This window comes from Myotis brandtii, unplaced genomic scaffold (genome assembly GCF_000412655.1).
Source record: "Myotis brandtii unplaced genomic scaffold, ASM41265v1 scaffold147, whole genome shotgun sequence".
NCBI classification, from domain to species: Eukaryota; Metazoa; Chordata; class Mammalia; order Chiroptera; family Vespertilionidae; genus Myotis; species Myotis brandtii.
Window position 1 is genome coordinate 1,139,589 of NW_005355292.1, and position 13,590 is coordinate 1,153,178.

Below are 13,590 nucleotides of genomic sequence, written 5' to 3' on the forward strand. Positions count from 1 at the left end.
CCCCTGCCCTGGCCCCACCATTCCCTGCCCTGGCCCACACTGTCCCCTGCCCTGGCCCACACCGTCCCCTGCCCTGGCCCACACCAACGTGGCTGCTGGCGTTTCCCTGGGTGACAAGGCAGTGCCCTCAAGAGCTGGGACTGCTGGTGATGGACCCCCGCCCCAGCATGGCAGCTCTGTGAGCTCCGTGGAGTGACGGAAGGACTAGCGCTCTGAGCTGTGCCTGACCCGAGCAGACCGCGTGTCTGTCCCGGGCACGGGCAGTCCCTTCTGTGGGCCACGCCCATCTCAGGACTGAGGGCTGGGAGCTGGCACTCACCCACTTTGAAGTTGGTGGTCTCCAGTGTGGGGCAGGTGAACAGCCGGGGGAAGACCATGTATATGGGCACCGAGAGGCCCCGGCAAACGTCCCCGTCGGCGATCTGAATGTTCTGAATCTCTGTGGCGTCCCGGGCATAGCCTTCTGCACACCCTGGGGGAGGGGCGAGCACCATGTGGTCAGAAAGCAGGACCGTCCAACGAGCTTCCCACAGCGATCAGGACGCCCTGTGACCATGAGAACCTGCGTGGACGCACTCCCCACTCCCCACTCGCCAGGGTTCCCGAGAGTCCCCTCCCTCACAGCCCGTCCTCCGTCCATCACTGGACCCCCCCCTCCCCCTTCCCCCCCGAGGCTCCCGGCAGGAGGCAGCGCAGGGCCCTCACCACAGGTCTCCACGCGGACCAGCTGCAGCTCGATGCTCCGGACGGCGGCCTCCGAGCTCTCCACCACCAGCTCGCCCGTGAGCGGCTGCGTGATGACGCAGTTGGTCGAGTTCAGATGTCCTCGGACCAGGAACTTGGGGAGCAAGGCTCTCTAACACAGGACGAAGACAAGGGCGTCAGGACTGGAAATGACTCCAGTCATTTAGGATAAACAACAACGGGAAACAAAGATGGATAATTTTGTTAAGACCCACGGGACCCTGTTTTACAAAATGGGGAAAAGGTAGACGAGTACTTGCATCTTCTGTCAACTTAACTGACTGCCTGAGTTCCTGCAGATGCGGCCCCGCACGGCCCCGCACAGGCCCTCCGCCACCCTGACTGCAAGGTCAGACGGGAAAGATCCTCACAGAGGAAATGACGTACAAAAGCGTCTGAGAAGTATTTAACTAAACTAGTCACACCCACACGCCAAAAAGTTTAAAAAAATAATTTAAGCCCGGCTGGTCTAGTGTCAACCCAGGAGGTCACAGGTTCGATTCCTGGTCAGGGCACATGCCTAGGTTTTGGGCTTGCTCCCCAGTAGGGGGCGTGCACCTGATTCATGTTTCTCTCTCATCAATGTTTCTTTCTCTAAAAAAAAAAAAAAAATCAATAAAAATATATTTTTTAAAAAGAACTTAAAATGTTCTGTGTAATACAATTTTGAAAAGTTGACACAATTATTTTATTTCAAGAAACGCAGAGAGAACAGTGCTCCTCCGTGCTTGACTGGGAGCCCGTGGGCCTGTCTCTTGTCTCTGGGGGCAGAGGAGACTGGCCCCAGTGGGTGATGATGTGGAAACAGATGAGGAGTCCCACACTGCTGTCGCGCCTTCGCCTCGGGCTGGTCCAGTCGCTGGAGATAATTCAGAGTTAGACCACCGTCCAGCAGAAACGTAACGTGAGCCACACATGTGACCACATACGTAACTTAAATGTTTCCAGTAGCCACATTTTAAAAAGTAAAGGAAACAGGTAAAATTAGCCAATACATCCAAAACAGTATCACGTCCACATACGATCAATATTTGAAAAGTACGACGTTATGTTCTCTTTCTCAGGCTGAGTCTCGGGCACCCAAACTTTCCGCCCGCAGCGCCTCAGCTCAGACCAGCGGTCACCTGTGGCCGGGGCCGTCCTACTGGACAGCACAGGCCTGGGACTGAAGGGCAGGGAGCTGGAAAAAAGTCTTCATTCAAGACCAAGCTCTAAAAATAACTAAAGTAAAAGCAGCTACTTGTTTAGAAAAATAAGCACCAGTAGCACCACATTAAAACTCTTTTAAGCAAATATAATTTTGTTAAAACCCACGGAACCCTGTTTTACAAAATGGGGAAAAGGTAGATGAGTACTTGCATCTTCTGTCAACTTAACTGACTGCCTGAGTTCCTGCAGATGCGGCCCCGCACAGGCCCTCCGCCACCCTGACGGCGAGGTCAGACGGGAAAGCTCCTCACAGAGGAAATGACGTACAAAAGCGTCTGAGAAGTATTTAACTCAACTAGTCACACCCACACGCCAAAAAGTTTAAAAAAACAATTTAAGCCCGGCTGGTCCAGTGTCAACCCAGGAGGTCACAGGTTTGATTCCTGGTCAGGGCACATGCCTAGGTTTTGGGCTTGCTCCCCAGTAGGGGGCGTGCACCTGATTCATGTTTCTCTCTCATCAATGTTTCTTTCTCTAAAAAAAAAAAAAAAAATCAAAAAAAATATATTTTTTAAAAAGAACTTAAAATGTTCTGTGTAATACAATTTTGAAAAGTTGACACAATTATTTTATTTCAAGAAACGCAGAGAGAACAGTGCTCCTCCGTGCTGGACTGGGAGCCCGTGGGCCTGTCTCTTGTCTCTGGGGGCAGAGGAGACTGGCCCCAGTGGGTGATGATGTGGAAACAGATGAGGAGTCCCACACTGCTGTCGCGCCTTCGCCTCGGGCTGGTCCAGTCGCTGGAGATAATTCAGAGTTAGACCACCGTCCAGCAGAAACGTAACGTGAGCCACACATGTGACCACATACGTAACTTAAATGTTTCCAGTAGCCACATTTTAAAAAGTAAAGGAAACAGGTAAAATTAGCCAATACATCCAAAACAGTATCACGTCCACATACAATCAATATTTGAAAAGTACGACGTTATGTTCTCTTTCTCAGGCTGAGTCTCGGGCACCCAAACCTTCCGCCCGCAGCGCCTCAGCTCAGACCAGCGGTCACCTGTGGCCGGGGCCGTCCTACTGGACAGCACAGGCCTGGGACTGAAGGGCAGGGAGCTGGAAAAAAGTCTTCATTCAAGGCCAAGTTCTAAAAATAACTAAAGTAAAAGCAGCTACTTGTTTAGAAAAGTAAGCACCAGTAGCACCACATTAAAACTCTTTTAAGCAAATGAGCAATGAAAACTCTCAAGATCCAGCTGAGGAGCCTCACCAGCGGCCCTCTCCTGGCCCAGCATGATGAACACACAAGTCCAAACAGCCCCCTCCTCCCCCGCCCCCGGCAGAGCCACGGCGCCACCGAGGCCGCCACCAAGGCCACCTCAGGGGGCATTTCTGAGACTGTGGTTGACGATGACGCTCACCAGAGTTCAGGGACTGCGGCCTACAGCTGGCAGAGCGCTGAGAGCGAGCGTGCCCAGGAGGCACGGGCGTCAGACCAGAGGGGGGGCACCCGGGGGCAGGGCAGCCAGGGGAGGCTCCCAGGTAACGCACCAGAGGGTGGGCAACTGGCCTCATGAGCCTCTGACGCTAGCACTTGCCCAGGTGGCCTGCAGCTTCCCTAATGGGGGACTTTCCACCCAGGAGACGCCCAGAGCAGGCTGGGCAAGGAGAGAAATGTCCCAAGGCACTTCGGCCACAGAGCAGGAGCCCGGCGACCCAAAGACAAGCTGCCCGCACACCCTGCCCTGAGAGAAGCTACAGGGCCAGGCCTCCGCCCCCTATAACTCCAAGCTCGGCTCCTCGGCCAGAGCGCGTTTATAACCAGAACAGATTCTCTGGGCCAAGGACAGGGCCTAACAAGACCATACGTCTCAGGGCCTCATCTACAATATAAACTAGTAACCAAGAGTCAATACACACTTGAGGAAAATAAGAGCAAGCAAAGGAGGTACGCACTCTACAGAGAGAACTACCCCCGGGAAACAGCACCCACAGGAGGCGGGGATGATGGCGCTGCATCCGCCATGAAGAAAGGGCAGCGTGGAGGAGGAGTCCTGCGCAGGAAGGAATCGTGGTGGTGAGTAAGCATCCCACCCGGAGCGCTAAATACCACTGACGAGCGATCAGTGAGCGGGGCCTGAGCCCAGAGCTTCTCTGGGATGCGTCCAGGAAATGATATCCGAGACATTCCCAGGACTGAAGGCAGGCTCGGCCTCCCAGTGCAGGGGACCACTGAATGCCAGACACACAGACTAAAGCCAGATCCAGCACAGGGAGGGGAGAGGCTGGGAGTTTGTAGGGAGGAGGGATAAGGGAGAGGGAGAGGGAACAGCAGCTCACACAATGTGAGGACCAGACTGTCATCAGTATCACTGGGCACTAGAAACCCAGGGAACGAACTATTTAAGGGCAAATGACATTAGAGCTGGACTTTTCTACCTAGACTAGGATTCAAGTGTGGGAGCAAGTAAGGGGTTTTCCGGCCACTTGAGGGTTCACGCTCACTCCCCACCCTTTCTGAAAGAAGGACTCCAGGATGTATTCCAGCTAAACGAGAACAAAGTTGAGAAAAGAAGAAAACACAAGGGAGTAGCATCAATGGCGAGCAATGACCATGGTAAAACTTAGTTAACGCTACGGAATGTGACTGTGAAACTTCAGGCGACGACGAAGAACCGGTCTGTAAGCCAAAAAAGACTAACACTGGGAAAAATGAAACTGATGACAACCGGAACGTCGATTTCAAACACAACAAACAAGGCGGAGTGAGGAGAGAAAATGCAAAAACGTTACAAGCCTTCTGTCAGACGGAGCTGAGTCTCAGTGTTATTTAAACTTGTAACGTCCATGTGTATCTGAACATTTAAGGGTAACGACTAGGAGAGGAGAAACAGGATGTTAGAGAAAAAAGGAACAAACAACACTAAGAACAGAAAGAAACAAACACAACCTTAATAAATCAGGAAAAGGAACAATACAATCTACCAGAGCACAGGGCGAGGTGGAAGGAACACAATGGGATGGTCTTCAAATCAGGAAGAATGGTTCCACCCTGTTAGTCGGGCTCGGTGCGCTGACGAGGGACCGCACTGGGCTGCTTTTCTCTCTCTGCTCACCACAGTTCCTCACTCCAGCTGTTACCACGTTTTCTAGCATTTAGATGAGCGGTTCTCAACCTGTGGGTCGCAACCCCTTTGGGGGTTGAACGACCCTTTCACAGGGGTCGCCTAAAACCATCGGAAAACACATATATAATTACATATTGTTTTTGTGATTAATCACTATGCTTTAATTATGTTCAATTTGTAACAATGAAATTGGGGGTCACCACAGCATGAGGAACTGTATTAAAGGGTCACGGCATTAGGAAGGTTGAGAACCGCTGATTTAGATTCTTTACAAGAAACATAGACTTATTCTAACCAACTTAAGAAAAAGTGGGGCTGACTGGGACAGCCCTCGGGAGCTCTCAGGGCAGGTGAGGTGGTAGAGGTGGAGCCGGGCCCATCCCTACCCACTGTCCCCGTGAGTCTCCTCACAAGGTTGCTTCCTGCAGAAGGTCAGTCTGACGGGCCCCTGGAGTCCTGTGCTCCAAAGCAGGTGGTCAGTGGACGTGCCGCCTACCACACGCCCTGCTCCGCTGTGGCTCTGAGGGAGGAGGCCAGCCTCACTCGGGAGCCGTCCCGAGCTTGCCTTCAACCCGACTGATCAACAGGCTGTGGGGTGGGCGCAGGAAGAACAGCTGTGTCCGTGGAGGCGGAGAGACAGGTGGCCACACGCAGGTGGTGGGGACTGGGCTCAGGGAAGAGTCTAACCACAGTGCAAAACTAGGAGAAGATGTAAGAAATGATAAACATATATCCTAGGAAACTTCCCACAAGTATGAGTCTCCTAAGGAGTTTCTGAGTTTAAAAAGAAATCAGAGTAGAACTCCAGACTGTCTGGGGTACAGACGATAATCAGGAATCTCCCTCGGCAGCCAAATGAGGAACCATCGGCAACAGCCTGCCAGTGGGCCCAGGGGCTGAGAAAACAGGGCTGGCCTGGGGTGAGGAGCACGTACCTCTTTGACATTCTGCAAGGTCTCGGGGGTGATGGCGAAGTCCACGGGACTCGGAGTCAGTTTCCCCTTCTGAGGCTGCAGCGGGAGGGAAACCACAATCAGGGCTTGAGGGCCAGGAGTTCTGTGGGTCAGACTTCTTCCCTCTTTAGACACAGGAAGGGCGGCACCAAGAGGCAGGGTACGTGGGCGCTGAACGCACGAGGGAACGAGGCTACCGTGGATGTGGACAGAGGGGGCAGCCGCCGTGTAAGACACAGGGACCCAGGGCTGTGAGCATGACTGTATCACCAGGTGTCACATGGAGGCCAGCGCTGCCCGCCACTGCGAGGTTTGCATGCCCGAGGCACAGCCCCAGCTGCGCCGCAGAGGACTCCTGGCAACTTCCCCGGCGTCTCCTGGTGGGACGGAGGCTCCAGTTCCCGAAGGTGACACGTGAAAGGCATTTGTTAAGAACCTTATGTCACTGCTGAGGACCAGGAGGTGGTAGGAGGGGCGACCCACCCCACCCCGCGTGCCCCTGTGTGTTCTTGCTGGGTCTGCCACGAACGTTAAGGCCCTGATGCTCCACCAGGCTGGGCCATCTGAGCTGTCTGCCGTGCAGCCTGAGGGCTGAGGTGAGTGCCCCCAGGACAAAGGTGAGACCCCCCCAGCGTGGTCACTGCTGCTAACAGAGGTGGGTCCCCTGCTGGGACTCCTCAACGGGGCACAAACCCCCCAGGTGCAGCGCCATGCGAGGCCATGCACCACCCAGGGGACGCCGGGCGCAGGGAGCGACACCACGCGGGTGCTCGTCAGTGACAGGCTGACTCCTCACTGGGAGCAGTGAGCCCGGCAGGGCCCGCGGCCGCTCACCGCCGAGTGCACGATGAACTCGCAGGTCTTGGTCAGGTCTTTGGCCAGCAGCGACCGCTTCATGTCACAGCGCAGGGTGTACTGGATGGAAACGGGGAAGAAAACGGCATTCAGCGTCATTTGTTTCCATCTTAGAATGTTCAAGGAGACAAGTCAGTGTTTCAGGGAAACGTAGTCTAATAAATGTGTATCTGAAATCAATATACACAGAAGGGTGAGTTAATGCTCAAAATGAAGGCATTTCTCTATTTAAAAACACACGTTAAGGTTACTCCTCAGCCGACTCCCACAGCCATCCTGTGGACGGACCCACGGAACAGGGGTGCAGGGTCCCGCCCACAGCACAGAGCAAGGCCGAGTGGAGGGTGAGGAGGAGCAGGCACTGAGAGCAGAAGCCAGTGATATCTGCAAGGGCAGACGGTGGGCCGCAGCCACCTGCTGGCAGCCAGCTGTGCCACACAGGGGAGACCTGGCCTCGACGCTCCTGGGAGTCGCTAGTTCTTTGATCCATATCCCTATTTGGCTAAGTCAGCTTGAGTTGGATTTCTATAACTTGCAAATAAAAGGGTGTGAATAACAGGCACTAACTTTTGGTCACAATGTTTCTTAAGTGTGAAAGCATAATTAATATACAAGGCAGCTGGTGGTAAGCCAGGGAGGGTTGGACAAAGGGGGAGGCGGAGGAAAATGCTGATGCTATGTTCCAGGAACTGTGTTTCGCTCAGATGTACTATCTCAGTTCTAACAATAGAAATGTAAGAATTCTCAGGGCAAGGGCAGTCACACTAACTCACTTAGTCATTCAGTGACCATACAGTGGCACACCCTCATGCCAGGCTGTCACTGTAACTGAGCACTTCACGCCAAGACCTCATTCACCCCTAGGAGAGGCCACGAAGGCTGCGGGGGTCACAGAGGTGGGCTCTGGAGTCACACCTGCCGGAGCAGGAGCCCATGCTCCGAGTCTCTACGCAGTTCTGTAATTCGAGCTCAGATTTGTCCGCAAAGCCCTGCCTCTTTCCACCTCATCGTGATCTTTCCCCGTCACTGCAGCGTGATCCGGGGGTAGGAGCGGCAGGAGTCAGAGTGGGCAGACTTGAGCAGGGCACAAAAGAAGGTGCAGATTCCATCTTTTTTGACCATCAGTAAACACCATCAACAGGCATGAAGCAAGAAGATGCTCGCCCATAGACTGAGAGCAGACTCCTAGGAAGGGTACTTTTCACTGTAAAAAGGGTGACTAGCAGGGGAATGGTCTCTACCAAGACCAAATTATCAGCTAAAACTTTATTATTAAATCAAAAAATTCCTAACTTCAGCCCTTTTGCACATAAGACAACACGTGTCTCGTCTCATTAAGCAAGGGGGCCGCAGCAGGACTGACATCACAAAAGTACCCTTCTTGCCACTGACTGAAGGGAAGGCGCGCGCTCGCTCTCCCTCCCTCCCTCCCTCCCTCTCTCTCTCTCTCTCTCAGTCATGCCTCCAAATGCAGAGACAATAGCAACTGTGAAAGACATCCGGAACCACAGCGGTGGACAGGAAGTCATAAATACACTTCCCCTCATTTACAAGGTTTGTTCAATAGAGGATACAGCCTATGCTGCAGCAGTAGCCTTTGGGTGTTAAACAAAGAGATGTTTATGCGAATAAAAACAGACAAGCTGGTCGGTGCCCGAGAGGAGGCGGCCTATCTGTTACCCAGCAATGAAAGCGCCCTTCACAGCCCGTGTGGCTGCACAGAGCACGGGACACAAGGGGTTTTAAGAAGCTGCAGCGTGGGTCCCCCGGGCTCCTGCTGAAAACAATGGTCACACAGGAAACGTGTGCCTCGGGGAAGCGAGACGCGGACATGGAGCACACGGCGGTCACGGCAGGAAGCGCAGGGTTACATTCTAGGTCCACCCACACGTTTCCAGTGGAAGGACCACCAGGAGGAAGTTGTGAAGACCACTGCATGCTGGGAAACTCACCTGAATGTTGACAAACACGCCATGGTAGGTCTCGTACAGAACTTTGTTCCCCTTCACGTGCAGAGGAAATTCAAAAGGAATTTCGGTTTTGCCGCTGGGGAACTTCCCCGGCTTCACCATCTCGATGGTGCTGTTGATAATCTGGATCGGCTGCAAAGAGAAGCCACTCAGTCCACCGCCGGGAACGTTCTGAGCCTCCCAGTCTCTGTGTCTCATCCCCTGAGGGACAGGGCCTGGCTCGTGATGTGAAACTCTAAGAGCTAATGTAGAAAACACGGGACGGTCCTGAATGGGAATGCGGTTAACGAGCCCCTCTTTCCTCTTACCTCTTCCCCCCTCAAATATGAAAGTTAATATGTCCTTCAGGAAAAGGAAACTATAAATACAGAAAAAGAGTTCACATTCTGGAATCTGGAATCCACCCTAAATGACAAAAAGAATGGCCACTGCTCTTCCAGCACGTCATATCCAGCAGCAGCCGTGCGCACAGGGACAGTGACAGTCCCACTGGAGGAGGGTGAGGGCAGGACCACCGCATACCTCCGAGGAGCGCTGGCCTTGGTCATGGCCGGCTCAGCCCTGACCGCTCTCCTGCTCCTCTCTGACAGGAATAAAGCAAGCCACTTCCAGTCAAGGACCTATTCAGAATCAGCGGACCTATTTTCCAGCTTGGTTAGTAAATATTAAAAGTGTGACTATCACTGCACCATTTGCAAAATACCGACAGACAACAAGTAAAAACCACCACAAACATGAGTACTGAACCGATGGCGTGCACCAGGCATTCCTACCTTCACGGAGTTGTAGAAAGCTTCGAACACACCCACGCTCTTGGCGCTGAGCTGGAGGTTCACGGTGCCTTCCACGGTCAGGGAGAGGCCCTGGTGCTGCACGGGGTCCTTCCCACTGATGACCACCACGCCCGAGAGCATCTCCTAGGAGAGGAGGCAGCCCCAGTCAAACGAGGAGGTCCCTTCAGCCACCTTGTTCATCAGCAAAAGCAGGCCTCTTTCACCAGCAATTTGTTCAAAGATGCAGACATTGACCAAGCACTTATTACAGATCAGACACCAGGAGGCCAGGAGAGAAGGAAGGGCCCTGAGTACGGGCCTGGGTCCAGGTGAGGTGGGGGTGGGTACTGATAATTACAGGGCAGGCTGGGCACCCAATCTCATCCCATCTCAGCCTTCCAGAAACATCTTCATTTCCGGCTGGGAGAGTCCCAACAAAGGTCTGAATTCAAAAGGGCAGAGAAGGGCCTGGGGCGAATGGCAGAGTCCCCCCACGTGAATGGCAGCGCTCTCTTCAGAAGGAATGCAATAAAATAAAACCCTTGTCTCGAGGTTCTCCCTCAAGGATGCTGACGAAAGTGACTGCACACTTCCACGTGCGAGAGTAATTTAACACAGCGTCAGCCCAGCCGGCCTCCCTGGAGAGACCTAGAGGTTATCTATACATCCCAGAAGGCAGCCGGCATTTTCACCGGAGAGCTTCCTGTCCCTCCACATCCGGTCATCTGGTGAATGTTCAAGGCCAAGGCCCCTGGTTCACAACCATTTCGCATCATCTCCATTTATCTGAAGATAACTACCAAGTAAGATAATACGAACATTCACTGCATTCTTCCATTCATGGCAGTTTCTTTCTGTCCATAGAACGTCACAGTTTCAATTTGCTCTGGGTGAGGTTGGGGGTATGAAGAGGAAAAGGAAGTTGAGGAGATGAAACAGCATCACCCAGAACAGAGATTCTACAATAAATACAAAACAATGCGTTTCTTAAATGACCTTCAGAAATGTAGCACGACTGACGCCAAACAGTAACATGACAGAAAGTTGACAATAAAACTAGAAAAAAAGAAAAGAAAAACAGCAAAAATGAAAAATGACCTGCAGATCAAAGCATTAAAAACCAACCTGTTCTACTGGTGTTTACATCTGTTTACCTTCTATTTCCTCTAGTCACTAGAGAAACAGCTTTCACCAAGTCCTCTCCTTGGGCGGAACTCTGGAGGCGGGCCTCAGTACTAAACGTGCTGGGTATGTGTCTTTCCCACTCCCCACCCCACAGCCCTGAAGTCTGAGTGAAAACAAACACTAGCATTTCCATTTTAAGCAGAATTCAAGGAGTACAGCTCTTAATGTTAAAAGCTCATGAGCAAATGTACATGAAAATTCCTCTGAAATAACTTTTACATTTAATTAAAATTAATTCTATTAAGTTTTGTATAACCCAAATCAAACAAATCTAACTTTCAAAAATTTAAAGCCACCAGTATATTTTTAAAAACACACTTCAGCCCTCGCCGGTTTGGCTCAGTAGATAGAGCATAGGCCTGAAGACTGAAGGGTCCCAGGTTCGCTTCCGGCTGAGGGCACATGTCTGGGTTGCAGGCTCGATCCCGGGTGGGAGGCGTGCAGGAGGCAGCCGATCGATGATTCTCTCTCATCATTGATGTTTCTATCTCTCTAATCCTCTCCCTTCCTCTTTGAAATCAATAAAAGTATATTTTAAAAAAACAACACACACTTCACTGGTATGTCCCAGAAATAAAATGAGACAAAATAATTTCATAAACGTTATTAAGTAAACAACACAACGGCACTTGAGGGAAGTTCTGCTTCTACTCAATCAGGACATTCTCAGGGAGCTTCCTGGGATGGGGACTGGGTTGGCTGCTGGCTGGCACTTGATAACCAGGACGCCAGGAGAACCTCCCCAACCTACTGCTCAACAAGGACAAGGCAGTGAAGTACCTTGGGAGCAAGAAGAATAAGTACTTCATGACCCAAGGGACTCTCTTGTCATTCTTTGATTTTAATTAAGAATATAGTGGAGAGAATACAAAATTAATAAAGTATTTGTAGATAAATTAGACATTCTAATAATATACAGGTCTATTCAACTCCTACCAACAAAAGGAAGATACAGAATTTGTCCAAGAATAGCCCAAGGAGCCAAGAATTTTAGAAACCTAAGATATTTCAACAAGTTAAGACTCACAGTAATGAGAAAACGACCTTTTTCTTTCTTTTTAATTGAGCTATAATTGATATATGGCATTGTGTTAGTCTTAGGTATACCATACAATTCTTGATTAGTCTTGGCAAAGGAGGACAGAATGAACTTGAATATTACATGAAATTGAATATAAATTAGGGGAAACCGGAACATCACGGAGAACCTCCCCGCAGACTTGTGTCTAGACCAGGGGTAGGCAAACTTTCTGACTCGAGGGCCACAATGGGTTCTTAAACTGGACCGGAGGGCCGGAACAAAAGCATGGATGGAGTGTTTGTGTGAACTAATATACATTCAAAGTAAACATCATTACATAAAAGGGTACGGTCTTTTTTTTTTTTAGTTTTATTCATTTCAAACGGGCCGGATCCGGCCCGCGGGCCGTAGTTTGCCCACGGCTGGTCTAGACTCTTGACAAGGAGGACACAGTGCCCATTCCTCCCCCAACATAGTAAGTGGAGGTTCTTCACCTGAGGGCCATGACTTCAAGAGAGGCCACTCAGACTTAAGGATGGCAATGAACCCCAGAAACTATGTACAAAGCCACAGGCAGGCGTGCGATGTTTTAGGAAGAAGAGCCATAGCGTTTGGCCTCTCAATCAAGGAGGCCCTTGACATGAAAAAGATTAAGAAACACGGATAAGAGAGATGCAGCCCCACACATGTGCACACACAAGACAAAGTAAGAGATCCCAGTGCTCTTGACTACGCATCTTGGCCCTGAAGAGGGCCTTGGCCTGTGCTATCGTCAGAGTGGGCCAGCACGCAGCCTGGGCTCCCACTGGCCTGTGAAACCTTACCCCTCTGCGAGGGGAGGCCTTCGAGGCAACCACACCATACAGAGCTTCTGCAAATCAATGTAAGTCTTTGTCCTGGGGGAGCCATGTCTAGAGAAAAGTCCCAACGGCCTTCTTCAACCACAGACCAAAAGATGAGGCTGGAACAGGGCATTCAGAGGCGACCGTCACCCCGCCGTCAGCCATGCTGGCTTCCTCAGCAGAAACCACGACCCTGAGGGTGGTAAAGGGAGACCTTTTCTAACTGTGTCTTCTCTAAATGTAAAAGGCCACTACCAACTACACAACTTTTTTCTTTCTTGTTCTTGGGAATTAAATACCAAACCCATAATTAGACTCTGGGTTTGAAGATGTTGACATCAACTCAGCATCTCCCCTGGCTTCCTGGAAATCATCCAACAGAGTAAGAAACAAAACCACAAACTCCATTTTTAACCAAGCAAAAAACCAGTTAAATACCATGAAATAGGTGGAAGAGCTACACAAAGAGTGACGACGGGGTGGTACACATGCAATAAGAAGCCGAAACAAGGCCATGGCTGTAGAAGTAGCTTCTGGAAGGTGAGGGCTCGCTGGGGAAACTGGTCAGGTTTTAAGGAGCAGAGGAGGCAGAGCCCAATGGAGAATCCTACAACTGTGCCCCGAGCAGGAAGCAGGAAGCCCTGTCTGCAGCAGTGGGAGGCACCGAGGCCTCTGCACTGTGAGAACCTCCCCAGCTGCTTGTCTCACAGGCAGGAGAAAAGTAGAGGTAGATTAAACAAAGTCACATAGAAAACCTCAGTTGGCTTGGTCTAGGAATACATTCATCTCCTACAAGAAGGTGACATTAAAAGAACCAGCAGAGCCCTGGACGGGTAGCTCATCTGGTTAGAGCGTCGTCTGGAGATGCCAAGGTTTCGGGTTGGATCCCCAGTCAGGGCACATACAAGAATCAACCAATGAATGCATAAGTGGAACAACAAATCAATGTGTCTGTCTGTCTGTCT

At 51.2% G+C, this 13,590-nt stretch overlaps 1 protein-coding gene across 1 annotated transcript in view; it reads right to left on the reverse strand.

Moving 5' to 3' along the window:
* Positions 1-13,590, reverse strand: part of DSCR3 (Down syndrome critical region 3) — a 24,632-nt gene that overhangs the window by 1,370 nt on the left and 9,672 nt on the right. The window contains exons 2-7 of the mRNA XM_005861286.2: positions 9,578-9,721; positions 8,787-8,936; positions 6,814-6,894; positions 5,962-6,036; positions 706-856; positions 320-472 (exon numbers count right to left, since the gene is read on the reverse strand). Of these exons, the coding sequence (XP_005861348.1) occupies positions 320-472; positions 706-856; positions 5,962-6,036; positions 6,814-6,894; positions 8,787-8,936; positions 9,578-9,721 (754 nt within the window). The remainder of the gene's footprint in view (positions 1-319; positions 473-705; positions 857-5,961; positions 6,037-6,813; positions 6,895-8,786; positions 8,937-9,577; positions 9,722-13,590) is intronic.